The sequence below is a fragment of the Cygnus olor genome (assembly GCF_009769625.2).
Source record: "Cygnus olor isolate bCygOlo1 chromosome W unlocalized genomic scaffold, bCygOlo1.pri.v2 SUPER_W3, whole genome shotgun sequence".
Taxonomy (NCBI): Eukaryota; Metazoa; Chordata; class Aves; order Anseriformes; family Anatidae; genus Cygnus; species Cygnus olor.
In genome coordinates this window covers 7,670-24,297 of record NW_024429074.1, presented here as the reverse complement: position 1 = coordinate 24,297, position 16,628 = coordinate 7,670, and the positions used below count along the sequence as shown (strand labels likewise).

General features: G+C 54.2%; 1 protein-coding gene across 2 annotated transcripts in view; it reads right to left on the bottom strand.

Moving 5' to 3' along the window:
• Positions 1–14,403, bottom strand: part of LOC121062952 (mothers against decapentaplegic homolog 7-like) — a 28,480-nt gene extending 14,077 nt beyond the window's left edge. The window contains exons 1-4 of one of the 2 annotated variants that reach the window (XM_040543256.1): positions 14,151–14,403; positions 12,780–14,008; positions 11,931–11,984; positions 7,413–7,487 (exon numbers count right to left, since the gene is read on the bottom strand). In XM_040543256.1, coding sequence (XP_040399190.1) covers positions 7,413–7,487; positions 11,931–11,984; positions 12,780–13,266 — 616 coding nt within the window. In that variant the 5' untranslated portion in view covers positions 13,267–14,008; positions 14,151–14,403. The remainder of the gene's footprint in view (positions 1–7,412; positions 7,488–11,930; positions 11,985–12,779; positions 14,009–14,150) is intronic. The other variant, XM_040543257.1, reaches the window with a different exon arrangement.
• Between the last annotated feature and the right edge of the window lie 2,225 nt (positions 14,404–16,628).

Here is a 16,628-nt window from a genome sequence, read left to right as displayed (position 1 = left end):
ACCTTCTTTCTCCATTCCTCAACCAGGGGCCACCTGCATGTCCCCCGGGAGGCAGGGCCGGGAGGAGCAGCTTTTGTGTGGGTCTGGAGCACAGAGAGAAGCCCCAGCCTTCCCTGCGCAAGGATGCACCGCTCCTTTCTTGCCAAAAATATAAAATAAAATAAAATAAATTAATCAGTGGAGAAAGTGGCAGCCTGGCTGCCAGTACCATGGTCACCCACCGCCCCCCAGCCTGATGGGCAGCACCGCTTTCCCAACACACCCAGCACGCTGTTTTTATTAAAAGTTTAAAACAAAAACAAGAAAAAAAAAAAGGCTAATCACAAGCCCTCGCCACATCCTGTGCGATGCTGAGCACCTTCCCATCCTGCTGGACCCCGCACCACGCAGGATGAGGCCGCGCTGCTTGTGCTGCCCCGTTCCTCAAGAGCGGTGGGACACAGCACTGCACTGGCGGCATGCAGCCCATCCTCAGCCAGGTGCAGGCAAAACAAAGGGATTTCGTCAAAAAGCAAGGGCGGGGGGGGTCAACTTGAACTCGCCTTTCTTTGCGCGCCGCCACTAAAACAGAGAGCGTGCATCAGCAATTAATAATATCTTGGCGCTGAAAATAAACTGGAAAGGAAGCTACTTTGTGACAGTAGGCAGGTGGCCAGGCTGTGGCGTGGGTCATTCAGTCCTGCCGGGGACAGTGGTGGGGCTGGCACTGACCCACGCCTGGCCTCATATGGTACCCACCGAGCGCGGCCGTCAGCCCACCTGCCTCCTGCACGGCTCCAGGGGGGCCGGTGCATCCCATATTCCCCGTATTTGTCCCCCCCGGACGGTGCACACCCCATTTTCCCCCCACCACAATGCTCCAATGCTGGTGCTCGTGGGCTCCGTATTTAGAAACAGCATCACGCTGTGTCCCCCCATCCCCACAGTGGGTAAATGCATGTGGTTAATATTACTTGTTCCTATAGTGTAACTGATACCCGATCACAGACAGCGTAGATGGAAAAGATTCAGGCCCCGTCTCTGCCAGCTCAGGACTGCTCCCGTACGAGTGTTTTTGTCCTGTCTAGTTTTAAATGTCCCCAGTGATCGGGTTTCCGGCGCTTATTGGTACATTTTATTTTGCAAGCAGATAGCGGTTTGGATTGCTCTCCGGCAAACTTGCAGGCACACCCCTCCCTGGCACCGAGCTTCCAAATTCACCTTTCTACTCTCATTCCTGCCCTCAAAAGCCCCAGGTTGCGGGAGAAAACCCAGTGGCCCAAAAGCCAGCTGCCTGAAACTGAAATGAGCCGCAAACCCCTTCGGTGTGGCAACGACGAGCAAGGTAAGAGGCAGCGACCCTCCCCGGACACCACGCAGACGTCGCTCGCGGCGGGATTTCTTTTGCATTTTATTGCCGACTGCTCCCAAGGCACCGTTTGCTTGGAAAAATCCCAGGGTGCCGACGCAAATGGATCAAGCAGGGATCATTGCTGGGAAGGGGGATGGAGTGACATGGGCTGAGGGCTCCTGCCATCGCTTGGCTTTTAACCCCTCCTGGGACAACATCTAAACATCTAAACATCTAGCACCGAAACTCCTCCCTGGGCCCCGGAGCAGTTCAAAGCAACTACTCAACAGGTCCCACTCTCTTTTGGGCAGCCCCCAGGGTGAGAGCCCACTTCAAAAGCCCACAGGAGGCAAGGGGCCGAGAGCCGTGGGGCTGCTGCCAAGCACCAGTTCCCCCCTCCCCGTGCCGCTGGCCCGGCCATGCTCTGCCATGGTCAGATGATGTGCGAGGCAGCCGCGAGGCTCCTAGTCTGGCAGGCAGCCTGCTCCGCTCCAGAGGCTCCAGCACTGTCATCCATGCGTTAACCCCTGATAGCCTTGTCCTTCGGAGGATGGGGATGTGCTTTTTGGGGAGCTGCTCCAGGCATGATGGCTCACGCTGCTCACAAACTGCTCCGCAGCAAGGCTCGGAAGGAAAGGGTGCAACGGCGAGAGGCATTGGAAGCAACCAAAAAAAAATTGAAGGGCCATATGCTCAAAAATAAACCCAGAATAAGTGATTTGAAAAAAAAAATCCCAAGCAATTGTTTATCCCTGGAACAAATATACAATCCTAGCTACACAGGAAGATGTCTCAATTTCAGATTATAATAGGATGCCAATTTGTAAATAAAGGCATTTCACAGGAGGTTATAAACTCTGTACTACAGGGAGGTGGAAGAAGGGTTGGGAATGGGAAAGCATGGACTGGGTTGGGAACAGGAAAGCACAGCCATGGCTGGGCCGGAGAAGCCACTCGGGATCCTGCTTGCAGCAGGGGGAGCGGAGGGACCTGCTCACAAATAACTGTGGGTTTAGGCAAGGTGCTTCTCCCCGGCGAGCAGATACCAGCGGGGATCAGAGGCACAGTGAAACATTCCAGGCCTGCCCGCTATTCCATAATGAAATGTCACTCAGCGTCACGCAGTGCCTCTGCAGCAAAGCTGAATCAAACCTGAAGGAAAAGTTCAACAAGGCCAAGTGCCGGGTCCTGCACCTGGGGCGCAACAACCCCAAGCAGAGCTACAGGCTGGGAGATGAGTGGCTGGAAAGCTGCCTGGCAGAGAAGGACCTGGGAGTATTGGTTGATAGTCGGCTGAATATGAGCCAGCAGTGTGCTCAGGTGGCCAAGAAGGCCAACAGCATCCTGGCCTGTATAAGAAGCAGTGTGGCCAGCAGGTCTAGGGAAGTGATTGTGCCCCTGTACTCGGCTCTGGTGAGGCCGCACCTTGAGTACTGTGTTCAGTTTTGGGCCCCTCGCTACAGGAAGGACATGGACGTGCTCGAGCGAGTCCAGAGAAGGGCGACCAAGCTGGTGAGGGGTCTGGAGAACAAGTCTTACGAGGAGCGGCTGAGGGAGCTGGGCTTGTTCAGCCTGGAGAAGAGGAGGCTCAGGGGCGACCTTATCGCTCTCTACAGTTACCTTAAAGGAGGCTGTAGAGAGGTGGGGATTGGTCTGTTCTCCCACGTGCCTGGTGACAGGACGAGGGGGAATGGGCGAAAGTTGTGCCAGGGGAGTTTTAGGTTGGATGTTAGGAAGTACTTCTTTACCGAAAGGGTTATTAAGCATTGGAACGGGCTGCCCAGGGAGGTGGTGGAGTCACCATCCCTGGAGGTCTTTAAAAGACGTTTAGATGTAGAGCTTAGCGATATGGTTTAGTGGAGTACTTAGTGTTAGGTCGGAGGTTGGACTCGATGATCTTGAGGTCTCTTCCAACCTAGAAATCTGTGTCTGTGTCTGTGTCTGTGTCTGTGAAAGCGGCCCATTAGACCCGGCACGGTCCGTTCCCAGGTGAGCAACGCTGGTGCCTCTCCAGCCTCCAACCAACTTTCCAGGTCTTTCCCCATCTTTCCAGCGCACTCCTTGAGCAGAGGAGGTGGGAGGGAGAGGTTGAGTCTGCACTCACCCAGCCTCAAGCCACGGCAGGCTTGGGCTGGCACCCACCCAGCACCATCACGTGATGTCCGCTGGCTGCGGGAGGCTCTGAGGCGACTCCAAAGTCCGGGCGAGTCAACAGGCGCTGCCAAGCGCAGGCTGAAGGCTGAGTAAACTCTTGCCTTTGGTATTTTATGAATAACCCCAAATAAAAATATAAAAAAAGCGGTGGAGGTGGCAAGGATACGAGCCAGCTCATCTTGCTTTCTCTGCATCACGGTCTGGGTTTCTTGGAGAGCTTCTTTTTGCTGGCAGATCCAGCACCATTCAGCTGTCCCGCAGGAGAGCTGCCTTCTCACCCACCATGGGCACCACAACCCTGCGCCGGCCAAGAGCCACCAGCAGGGCTGGAAGAGGGAGATGTCCATGTCCAGGACAGGCGGACGCTGTGTCCACATCCCATGGAGACCCAGCACCACCCCACTACCAGCCAGCGCTGTCAGATGGCTCCTGGAGCAGAGCTGCTCCATGGGTTGTACCCATCGCACAACTGGCCACCCCCGGGCTCTCTGGGTGCGGCTTTGCTTGTTTGAAAGCACAGTCATAACCAAACACATCTGCTGGGAACAGGTCAGCTCAGAACATAGGAAAAACCACGCTGTCTCCTATTTAGAGACATAATTTTTATCTCCAATGGGATATTTTTTCTCTGTGCTTCGACCACATCAGGGATACAAAGGACCTGGGCTGGTAGCACCTGAACACAACCACCTCAGTGGGCGACACCCTGGCTTACCCACACAGTGACCACCGATAACAATAAAGAGAGATATGTGGTAGTAAGGTGGGGGACATGAGCTGGAGGATGGGACAGATGGGGAGAGACAGCAGAGGTGCCCTGAGAAGAGGCGAGGGGAATGGCACAGGGTCAAGGATGAGCCGACACTGCATTAATATCCAGCCAAGCTGCATGCAGGCTCCATGGGCTTCTCTGCTCTGATTTTGACCTCTGGAACAAACCTCATCCCCACCCTTTTTTTTTTTCTTTCTTCCCCCCCCATTTATAACTAAGCCGGCTAGGTCACAGAGGTGTCGTGTGGCTGGGTCCCCATCCCTCGCACTCTGCCCCCTTCCACACGCTGTCACTGATGACGTCAAAGCACAACTCCACTACACAGGAGGTCACCCCGAGCATTTTGGGGATGCCCGTCCCTTTGTGGGGGACTCCCCGTGACTGCATTTTGACTTTAGGCTCCCCTCCCCTTTTTTTTTTCATGGAGGCAGGGCAGGAGCAGCTCAGCTTGGTGGTTGTGCGGGGGAAACACTTGCAGATGCCGCTCTCCATCCATCACCCTGGCCATGCCATGCTGTGCCATGCTGTGCCATGCCACATGCCCTCCCACCTCCTCCTGCCTCTGCTCTCCCAGCACCTCTGGTATTCATTAATGAAACTGCCTTCGGCCTCCAGGAGAAAGCAGCCCTGCCGGCAGCCAGACCTGCGGCTCCCTTCATCAAAGGATCCTCGCTTCAGTTCCCTTCTTCATGCTCCTCTGACAACGCCCTCGTCTTCTCAAAGCCCCATGCAGTTTTCCTGCCAGAATGGATGTCGACCCTGGGCTGGCCTGCTGCCCAAATTCTCCGTGTCGATAGTGATCTGCCTCACCAAACCTACCCGTCTGCCTTCGAGAAGCTAGGCCAAGCCTACTGGTTCTGAACGTGACTACAACATGGGCATCTGCTGCCCAAAGCAACCACTCCAGGCGCCCATGGTGCTACAGATCTACACGGCCACCATCCCTCCACCACGTCCTCCTCAGCTTCTGAACTGACAGAAATGGGAGTCTTGTGGCTTTTCTTAAAGCTTTTGTAAGGCAGACTGGAGGATGGGTTTTCCATTAGGCCTCTGTGGCCCGCACCTTCCCAAACCCAGATGAGCGCCCATCCCTGAGGTGAAGCGCTCCAAGCACACCCTGACTCATTAATGCCCTCTTCACATGCACTCTTCTGCTAACTAAAATATGCCAGGAAAAAAAAAAAAAAAAAGAAAAAAGGAGAAGGTTAGCTTTAGAGAAATGCTGCAAACTGCATTTATTTTCCTTTCTCGACTGGGTTTCTCCAGTTGGGAATTTTCAGCGCTGCACTTCTGTGCACGGAGTGGAGATGCCAGTAAATCAGACCAAATTCAAAACAAATGCTCTTTCATGTGGAAGCATTTGGCTTTGTTTCATAGCTTGTGTAGCTAACCGTATCCCTCCGTGAGTCAACTCTCCTATCAGCTCCTCATTAAACTAAATGGCTACAATTACATTTGTGGAGGAAAAAGAGTGGTCAATGATCATAAAAGGTTCTGTTTCCAGGCTTTTGGGGGGGGAAAACCTTTGATAACCAAAAGAAGAAAAATAAATCCAATCACATGAAATAAAAAAAAAATGCCCTTGGAGGGGGGACGGTGCTTTCTTTTGGGGGCAGGGGGGGCTCTGTTCATGCAGCTCCTCGGAGCAGCCCCTGGCCCCAAGGCACAGCGCTGGAGCTCCCTTCCCACCGCCCTTCGGAGCGAGCTGACTGATTTCCTGCAGCCCTGGCCCCCACCTCCCTCCTTCCCTTCAGAAGCAGAGCAGACAGACGAGATGTTATCAATAGCCTGAACCTTTCAGAAAGCCCCCTTTTAAAAGCGAGTACTTCCTCTGCGTATTTCATGTGGTATCCTGTGGAACTGAACTCTCTCCTCCCCTCTGCAACGGGCATATTTCAGGAGGAAAAAAAAATAAATCTAACAACATCCTTATTGTGTTGTTTTGCTCCTTGTCTCCTTTCTTTTTCCAGTCCGTTTTTTCTTCCCTGCCTTCCCTAAAGCTAGAGGCTCCAAAGGCAAAAAAAGGAAAACCCAACATCCCACAATGCTAAAAAAAAAAAAAGGCGCAGCAACAAGTTGCTCCATTCCCTCTCCCCCTCCCTTTGATTAATTCTCATTAGGGCCTTTGAACAAACACTATGCTCCCCTCTCAAATAACAGACAAGGTATATATTAAACCGAAAGAAAAACAAACAAGGCTCACTTAAAGACATCCACACCAAATGCAATTCCTGGAGAGAGAGAGAGACATGCAGACCCGTGCGCACGCATGGCTGCTGGTGACATATTTCTGAAATTCCAGTCTCAGGGCAATGAGCTGCATAACTGCTTCACAAACCATAAATCAGGGAGACATGCCAACAAAGAGAGCACCTTCCAACATCAGCGAGTACATGCAGGTACGTGGTTTCAGACACTCAGTGAGCATGCACAACTGCTTTCATCCTGGCAGCACCAACGCGTAGAGCCTAGCCTCAGGACTGACCTGGCCGGGGAGGGAGAAGGGCTGGTGGAGGCTTTGCACCTTGGAAAAACCCAAGGAGGGGTGGGGAAGCCACCCTCCGAACCCCCATCCCATGATGGCTGAAGGAGGTGGGAAGTGGGAAAACAAGGGAAATGCAGCACACTCTTTAAAAGCCGAGCCTCACACATGAAACTTTGGGTGCCGGTTACCCCAACCAGCAAAGCCTGAAGCAGTGCCCAGGCACAGCTCTTGTCCCAGGGATGAGACAGTGGTGCCACCGCCGCCAACCGGGCCAGACAGCTCGACATCAACCCCTTCTGCAAGGGACACCCACACCTGCTCCGATAAACCACGCATACGACCAAACTGACGGCCAACATCATTCAACCCTCCCCGACACAGCTCTTCCTGCCTCGCTCCGAAATTAATGGAGCGTAAGGCTGGAGTTCAAAGGAAATACAGGCTTTCGGGGAGGGACAGTTTTGCCTGGGATTTCAAGACATCCTCTGTGAGCGAAGCTGCTACTGAAACGAAATCCAACTCCCCCTTTGAGCATGCCTTTCTCAGCGACTTGCATTCCTGAACCCCCCCGCACCCATTCTCAGCTAGGTGGGACCCTCGGCCGAGGAGACCCAAAGGGGTGCGGTGGAGAGACCTGTGGGCAGAAGTAAGGTCAACGAGAGGCGTCTTACCTGAAAGCCCCCCAGGGGCTAGACAATTAGTTCCCCCTGTTTCAGTGGAGGAAGGCACAGAGTCTGGACAATCTGCTGCAGCGGAGGGAAAGAAGAAGAAGAAATCAGTATACATGCGATTCTTTGCAGGCTCCCAGCGCCACCATGAGCGGAACACACATTCCAAAGCGTTTAACAGGAAGCAATTATTAATATGGTAGTTCATCAAGATGCATCCACCCTAACTCATCGCCTCAGTCAAGGCTCCGTGCTGCACTTAATCACCAGCCCAGGCTGATTATAGACCGGCAAATATTACAGACTGGCTGCCACCTCTCCATCCAAGTCACCAGGTAATGAAATCAAGGCTGTCCTCCTTAGGACGGAGCTGACAGAGCTCCCAAAATGCTTAAATTGCAGCTTTATGCACCTAATGCAGTCAACACCTGTACTCACCAGAACGGGAAATGAAACGGAAAAGTCTCTTCACTGCCCTGTTGCCACAAACAGTCTAAGCTTGTACTGCCCCATTCAGTTTTTGTCACCACCGGCTGCCGCAGACCTCACCCACCGCTGGCCACCCCTGGGAGCACAGCGTGCATCCATGGGGCCCACCCCTCCAACCACCAACCAAAGGGACAGGGTGAGATTACCTGTCCCGTCCGCAGTTTCCCGTGACACACGAGAAGCTTTTGGGTTCAGGGTTTGGGCCTCTCCATCCCAAGCCACCCAAGCATCTGCTTCCCCTGCTCCAGGTGGTGACAGCCAGAAGCCACCACCGGTCCCCTGCTCCTACAGGCAAACTCCAGCTTTTTGGTCACTACTGCATGCAACACGAGCTCAGGGGCATGCTGTGCCTGAGCGGAGATGAAGGCAAGAGGAAAATTCCATAAAATTCACACAATCCTTGGCAGGCTGTACTAAAACACAGCTGGTTCCAGCCTCGCACTCTTCCTATCACCCACGTTAGCCAAGGGCTCTTGCTAGTAAGAGGTACTCAAGCTTGTGTTATTTTCGGCACTGGAGAGGTCGCCGGATCGGAGGTTTACACAAGCCTACTGCTTGTGAATCTCCTCTCCCAATTCCCTTACTGCAATATAAAACCATTGCGGAGATGTCCAATTATTCCTGGTGGCTACCAGCCCAACCCTGCAAGGTGCCGACTGTTTCCTGGAAATTGCCAAACCTCTGACTCCCATGAAAATCAATGCCACAGGTGGGCATTTGGCTCTGCAAGCAAAACCTCAGTAGGTTTCCTGCCCTCGGATGCTCCGGCACCACCACGACAGCATGTGAGCACCAGCCCAGCCCAAGCCCCTCCAAAGCTGCCCACAGGATGCCGTGGATGGCTGCGCAGCAGAACCAGCACTGAGCCAGGCTCAGCAAGGCTATGAGTGAGCTACGGGGACAGCCCCTCGCAGCTCCTGTCCCACTTAACAGTGGGTCAGAATATCTGCTTGAACTATTTGAGGGCACCACTGTCCCTCTCACTTCCAACACAGCCACAGGCAGCAGCCCCTGCAGGGGCAAGGGGACGCTGAGCTGCCATGCGCCTCCAGAAGCTCAGCTTTGCCCTGCGGGCTCAGCCACATGCCAGCCACTGTCACCAGCCCCTGGGGACATCCCAGGTAAGGAACAAGCAAAGTCCTCACCTACAGCTTCTCCTTGATGAATGTATCCAAGCAAGCTGGCTCACACCTACAGCCTGCCCGCAGGTAACACGTCTGTCAAGAGCAGACCTTTGTGCTCTGTGCAAAGTCAGGGAATCAGAATCACAGAACAGTTTGAGTTGGAAGGGACCTTTAAGGATCATCTAGTCCAACCCCAAAAGCATACGAACATCAAATCAACACAGAAGCCAAGGAAGCATTTCACTAGCCGCAGCAGACCCCAGCACCCTGCTTTCCTCAGGCAAATGGCACAGCCTCCCCAGCACCCTGCCACCAGAAGACGTTTGCCATAATTTCACCGAGCACACTGGTGACCACTGCCGGACCCCGCGCTGGCACAGGTATGGCTGTTCACATGAAGCACTTATAAGACATGGCACTAGGCACCTAAATATTTTTATTACCACTATCTGGTTTGATAGAAAAATACAAGTTTCCTACTGGGTGCACATTCCCAGCTCCATTGGCACTGTCATTTTTTCCTAAGTCGCCCAAGTTAAGTGGAGGCACTGCTCCTACCCAAGGTCCCTGGGGTGGACCGGCATCCGAAGATGCATGCATCGGGTAGGTGAAGGACTTTGCCAGCATACCACTTTGCCAGGACACCGCCAGCTACCATCCCTCCCAGCCGTGGCTAGCATTACTGAACGTACAGGTGGGAAATGTCGGTCACACGGCACTGCCTGCCCTGCCATGGGGATGGAAGGGATGCTCAGACATGGAACCCTCCCCGCCTCGGCACGGGCTGCAGAGGAAGTGCATGGAAAGCCTGAGCTTGTGCAAGTTACCTGCGCTGACAGACCAAGAGGCTCCGGCGGTGCCTGCTGAGGCCCTACACGCCCCGGTAGTCAGTTTAACTGCCAAATGGATTTGTCTTTCAAAAAGGAAAAAAAGGAGGACTTTTTGGTGAGTAACCCAGTTGTTTCTGCGTTTCCGATTGGCAGCATTAATCACTTCCTATTGGCTGATCCGAATAACTTTTCCTTTCGAAATGGCACATTCATGTTCTGCGGCTTTTCTGTTTACACACATTTTGCTACCTTATGTCAACACTTGCTAATGAATAAATATATCACTCCACTAACTGAAAATGAGGTCCTGGCAAAGGCAGATTGGATGTTTAAACCCTGCTAATAGATTTATCCTAACATCTTTACAGGAAGCTGAAGGCAGTCGTTAACCCTTCTCTCCTGCAGCTCTCTCTGCAGGCATCCTCTGAACCCTCTGCAGAGCAGTTTGCGTCCCATGCCGGGATCATCTCCGGGGAGAAACAAGGGCAACAAAGGAAGAAATCTAAACACCTCATGCTTTGGGGTGACCACCCCCTTGTCCAGCCACCATGCAGGTGAAATAATGACAATTTTGCCCAAACCCACCAATCTTTGAGACCCAGCAGGGCCTCACTGCTTGTCACGGAACAACCCTTCTGCAACCCAGCAGCGAGCAGCACGTGCTTGGGATGCTCAGCCTCCTCCCGATACCCTCGTTCATTCGTCAGACTTTATCTTGTGTTTTTTCACAATGAGGCAAAATATTTCATGCTTTGCAACCCAATCATTTATTAAACAGCATTGCTTATTTCCACATGGCATAGAGAGGCTTGTTATTGTTTCTAAGAGTTTGCAGAGGGGAAAAGTCTACAGTGTTACAACGTCCTGCCTCACTGTGCTCCAAGGGAGCACTGGGCAGGATGGGACCCCACCACGGTACCCCAGACATCCGAAGGCACCCCAATTTTGGGGTTCCTTTCCTTCCTTTTTTAAGAACCAACTGAGGGCAGCCTGAAAACGAAAAGACTTACTCCACCGAGGCGGTCCCATGGGACTCATCCAGACTCCAGCAGCAGACAGTCCCGAGAAACTGCAGAGCAGTAATTTTAGGGAAACTGCTCTTCTGGCAGAAAGAAAAAAAAAAAAAAAAAGACCCAGAGCTGGTCTGCAGAAACACATCTGTCTTTGACTCCCTGCCCTGCTGTCCCCCAGCTGCCAGGCATGACAGGGGGGCACTGTCCCAAAGACACCGCGCTCCAGATCTGCTAATCCCTGGGGAGACAGCAGCTGCCCCTCTCTGGCTTCACCCCACTTCCAACTCTCCCCACCTTTCCTCCTGCCCTGTGCCAGCCCTATTTATCTAACACTGGCGAGCTCGTTGCCAACCGAGAGTTTATGCAGACAACCGCAAAAGAGCTGGTGCCAGCCTCAAACGGGCTTCTCCCCTGGCACCCTGACATTCAGTTACAATCAACAGGCATGCAGAATGGTGCTAAAAAAAAATACTAATTTTCTGACACACACACACACACCCCTTCCTAATTTTCTCAGCCTGACAACATGGGATTAGGCTCCCTTAAAACACAGCAAGATTTCCGCCAAGCCCAGCTGTCAGGTCTCATTTGGGCTCCCAGCTGTCAAGGAGCTGCTTGCACGAACTGCACCGTTTCCCAAATTCCTACAAAATCCGGACAGGCACAGGAGCGAGCTGCACAACTGCCATTACCAGCGCGAGCCACCCGTGGCTGGGCATGGCCCCCGTGGGGCTGCTGACTGGGAGAAGCCGGCAGCAGCCCCAGCCTCGTGTTTTTCCCATCACAGCCTTCCCAAACCACTCGCTCCCGAGGCCAGCCCGAGGGCCTGAGCCGCACCATGATCCCTCCTCGAGTTTCCTGGCAGAGTCGTAAAATCAGACTTTGTGCAATGCCTCTCTTAGACAAATTACACCTCAGTTCTTCCGGGGGGATCGGAAGGCGCCCCGGCACCCAAGTAGCCCAAAAGCGAAATGCATCAGTGTAACAAAGACCTTTTCCCTGAGAAAGGGCTGTTCTCCCTTTTTATCTGAAGGCAGCAGCCTGCATTTAAAAAGGTCCACTTACTCGTTGGTTTGAGAAAATCCATTGGATATCTGGAGTAGGGTGGAGGGGGAGACTCTGGAATTAGAAAAGTACAGAGAAAAATAAAGGCAGAGCCATGAGAAAGAAAAAAAAAGATAGGAACTTATGATAACAGTTGCATTCTTTTAGCAAAACTGTTTGTCTTAGCTCTGGGGGTTGGAGGCAGGGCAGCGAGGCGGTGATTGCCTTGATATTTAGCTGTCAGATAAACAAAAGGGGCCGTCTGGCGCCAGTCTCCCTGCTATCTGCCGCTCGGGCTGTCTGATCGGGGCCTCCTTGGCTCGCCGGAGCCGCGGCAGCGCCGGGGCCGGCCGGCTGTGCCAGGCGGCCCCTAATCCCCCGGCACCGCGCGGGGCGGCGGGCAGGCAGCGCCGGGGGGGTCCCCGCCCCCTCCCCAAACCCGAAAAAGAAAAAGAAAAAGAAAGAAAAAGAAAATGCCGCGTTGCCCAGTTAGTTAGTTGGGGGGGGGGGGTGTTAAAGGAGGGGGGGTTGGGCAGGGAGGGCGTGTGGCTGCATCCTTGTCCACATCCCTGTCCCCAACCCCATCTCCATCCCCATCCCTATTCCTATTCTATCCCTATACCAATCCCTGTCCCCATCCCCATCCCTATCCCTATCCTATTCTGATCACCATCCCTGACCCCATTCCCTACCCCATCCCAATCCCCATCCCTGTCTCCATCCCCACCCTCTTCTCCATCCCAATCCCTATCCCCTTCTCCATCCCCATCCCTTTCTTCATCCCGGTCTCCATCCCCATCCCTTTCTTCATCCCGGTCTCCATCCCCATCTCCTTCTCCATCCCAATCTCCATCCCATCCCGTCCCGCACCTAGCTCGCAGAGCCGGCTGAGGTGGTGCGGGTTGCAGCAGACGAGCTCGGGGTGCGCCTTGCCGTACGACTCACAGCAGCACAACCTCTTGACTCCGGAGCAGTGCCGGAGGTCGGGCCAGCGGAACACCTTGCAGAGCAGCACGGGCAGTGGGTACCAGTGCTGGCCCAGCCGCGAGTCGCCCTTGGCGGGCAGCAGCAGGCAGGGGGTGCGCGCCCCTCCGCGGGACTCCACGGCGTGCAGCAGCCCCTCCAGCTGCCGCTCCTTCAGCCGCTTCAGCACGGAGTGGGTCAGCGCCTTCAATTCCGCCTCCGCGGCCGCCCGGCCGCCCCTGCCCGCCTTGCCGGGGCAGCACCCGCGCCCCCCGCCGCCAGCATGCGCCCGGCCCTCGGCCGCCCCGCCGGGCTCGCCCGCTTCCTCCTCGCCGCCGGGGGCACGGCTCCGCCAGAGCCGCCGGACGAGCAGCGAGCGTTTGGTCCTGAACATGCGGGACGAGAGGAGGGGCCCCCGGCTACAGAACGGGCATGTCGGCCGCCGCGCATGAAGGGGCCGGCAGCCGGGTCGCGGCGGGGGGAAAGCGGAGGCGGCGGGGCCGAGGAGGGCTGTGGCATGCGCCAGGCTCCGCGCCGGCTTCTTCCGCCGCCCGCCGCGAAGGGTGCGAGGAAAAGGAGACAAAAAACGGAGGAAGAGCGAGAGAACCAGAGGAGCGGGGAGCCGTCTCTCTGTCTCGCTTCGCCCCCCGGAGAAAAAAGGAAAGAAGGCGAAAATGCCACTTAGAGCGCGGGGCCGCAGCGCATCGCGCGGGGGGAGGCGGGCTGGGCTGGCCGGCGCCGCGCAGCCCTACGCGGCTGCGGAGAGCGCCTGGAGCCGCGGGGGATCCTCGGCCTCCCCGGTGCTGCGGCTCCCATCAAGCCGCCACCTTGGGAAGGGTGGAGGGCGTCAGGGATGCGACGCGGGGCAGAACGAATGAATTAAAAAGAAAACAGCGAGCCCAAACGGTGGAGATAAAAAAAAAAAAAGGAAAAAAAAAAACAAAAACACACCACCGACCCTAAAATTCGGCCGTCGGAATCGATTTAAGCATCTGTCACAAAAGAGAAGAATAAGCGCATCCAGAGTGTTGTATCCCTTTTGAAAGCCCAGGTCGTCCTGATGCGGGGTTTGGGGTTTTCCTCCTTCTTCCCAAAGGTTTTAATCCACACGCACACACAGAGTCTTGATCCGGCTGCTACAAAAAGAAAGAAAGAAGAAAAAAAAAAAAAAAAGTGGGGCTGTGTCCCTCCTTCCCCAGCAGCGTGCTGCTCTCCGCGCTGCTCCGCGGGTACCGGGGGGCCGCTGCCACCCGCTGCCTCCCCCGGCGCCGTGCTTACATGGGAACCCTCTCCGTGCTGCCGGCGCGTCTGGCTCTTTTTTTTTTTATTATTATTATTATTTTTTTTCCTCCTCTATCTTCCTTCCTTCCTTCCCCTCCTCCTTCTCCTCCTCCTGCTTTTTTTTTTTTTTTTTTTCCTTTTTTTCCTCTTCCCTCCGCTGGCTGCGAAGAGGCGCCCTCCCCGCACCAGCGCCTCCGTCTTCCCTTGCTGCGGGGGAGCCCCGGCGGAGCGGAGCCGGGAGCGGCGGTGCCTGCGCGCTCGGCCGCGCACGCCCCCCCGGTCCCCCCCCCTCTGGCGCCTTCGCAGTGCGCAGCGGCACAGCCCCGGCCCGGCCCGGCCCCGGCCCCATCACGTGGGCGTCTAGACACCGTGTCGCTCCGGGAGAGGAAAAAAAAAATATATATATATATTTATCTCCGACCGCCTTGCGCAAGCGGCGGCTCGGGTTGCCGAAAGGTTGTGGCTGTGTCGCACCCCCCCCTGCCGCCGCTGTGCCTCTAGGATGCTGCTGCCCCCCACTCTGCATTAGGAAATTGGGGGTCCCCATGGGGTTGCCCTGCAGCAGCCCCCCCTCGGCACCCAGCCTGGGGGAGCCCCTAAAGGCTGGGTGTGCCCCAGACGCTGTAAACATTGGAGCACGAAAAGTGAGCCATAAAAAAAATAATATATATATTTACATCTATGATCCTGGGCATCGGAAGGGGGCATGGCATGAAAAGCAAAAATGCTAATAATACTTTGCACTTTTACAGCACCTGTTGCCAAGGAAGGGAAAGTATTTCGTAGTGGGTGAGTATGTTCCAATTTCCACAAAATGAGGAGCAGGAATTAATAGCACGTAGCATGCTGACTATTCCTGCTGCCAGTACTGCTAGCAGGAGTCATTTCTGGCAGCTAGGAGTACTCCACAGAGCCCGCATCCTAATTCTGCCTGCAGGAACCTGCCCAGGATGGGGAAACAGACACCAAGAGGCTGTGAGGCTCGCACCACTGTGTCCTGGTGGCAGGGAGCTGGGGAACCCGGCTGGGCCTCGCAGTGCCCCCACATCATGAGCCCCTGGCCCCGTGCACGCTTCCACGCATGAGGAGCTCCCTTTTCATATAATAAGCGCTGGTGGATGAGATGCTTCAGGTCACACAGTAAGTCAGTTACTGTGTTGGAATTAGGAGCCGAGACTCTTAAATCATGGCTGCTGTAAGCAAATCCAATTCTAAAACAATTGCGCCCACCCAAACAAGACAACAGACATAAAGAACAGAGGCCGCAGAAGGAGCATGGCTCCGGGCTCTGCGTGCCGTGCAGGCAGGGTATTCCCAGGGCTGTCACTGCTGGATGCCTGCCTTTGGTGCACGCAGGAGCGCAGGGATAATTTTAGAGCCCGGTCTTGCCCCAGAAGGCCGGTGAGACTCCAAGGGGGCCTGCAATCACTCGTGGCATTTGCAGAATCTGGATCTAAACTAGTTAGAAAGGCTCTGGATTTGGGGGCAGCCTTACTAAATGATAACAAAATTATATTTACCCAGGCTTAAAATCTGCTCACTTTTATGATAAATAATAAGAAAATATTGAGGAGGGGAAGAACATCATCTGCTGGCCTCTAAAAGAAAAACTGGGGAAGCTTATTAAAGCGGAGTCCGAGGAAGCAGATGGACTCCTAACTTCACCTCCCAGTACTTAATGGGCAAAGTAAATCCTGTCGCTTTTAAAATGGTCATCTCAAAGTCCCGAGAAATGGAAATCAGACGGCAGTTTGACATCTCATTCATCAGCCTCTGAGGTGACCTCAGCTGATTTACTCGCTTCACAAGAGCACTGCAGTCCCCTTTTCACTGTGATGCCTATGGTAAAGTGCTGTGATAGGGGAAAAACTGGTTCCTTTTCATTCCTGTATCTGCTGGTGGAATACACACTGGACGTGCCCATTAATAGGTGCATTATACTTTTTAATTTTTAAAAACTTTCCAGGCTGTTATAAATGAGATGGATTTCTTCAAGGTGTTTTTCCCTTTGCAGTTCTGCTTGCCTTGCTGATGACTTGATGACTGTGATTACTTTATGGTCATGAGCAGAGTGACAAAGAGCACACTGTGACGCATGCAGCGAAGGGACAGGGAACAGAAACGGGATCCAGGAGTCATTTTGGGGCCCTGACAGAGGTTCACTGTGTGCCCTGGGGCACATCTCTCTCCCATCAGTGGGGACCTGGGCTTTGACACTTGGGTCTGTGCAGTAGGCCAGCAGCACTTGCCTGTGCAAAGTACCTTGAGCTCTGCAGGTAAAAATTACTACACATGTGCTAAATATTAAATAAATGATAAGAAGTGCTTTCTAACTGACCCTGCAGACCCCTTTAAACAGGCCGGGTGTATGTGTCCATATGGAAAATACAGAAACAGGCATAAAGAAGGCATAAAAATGAGCACGTTACCTGGGCTGGGAGACCCCCTGTGAACCCACGCCTGTGCGGCTGTCAG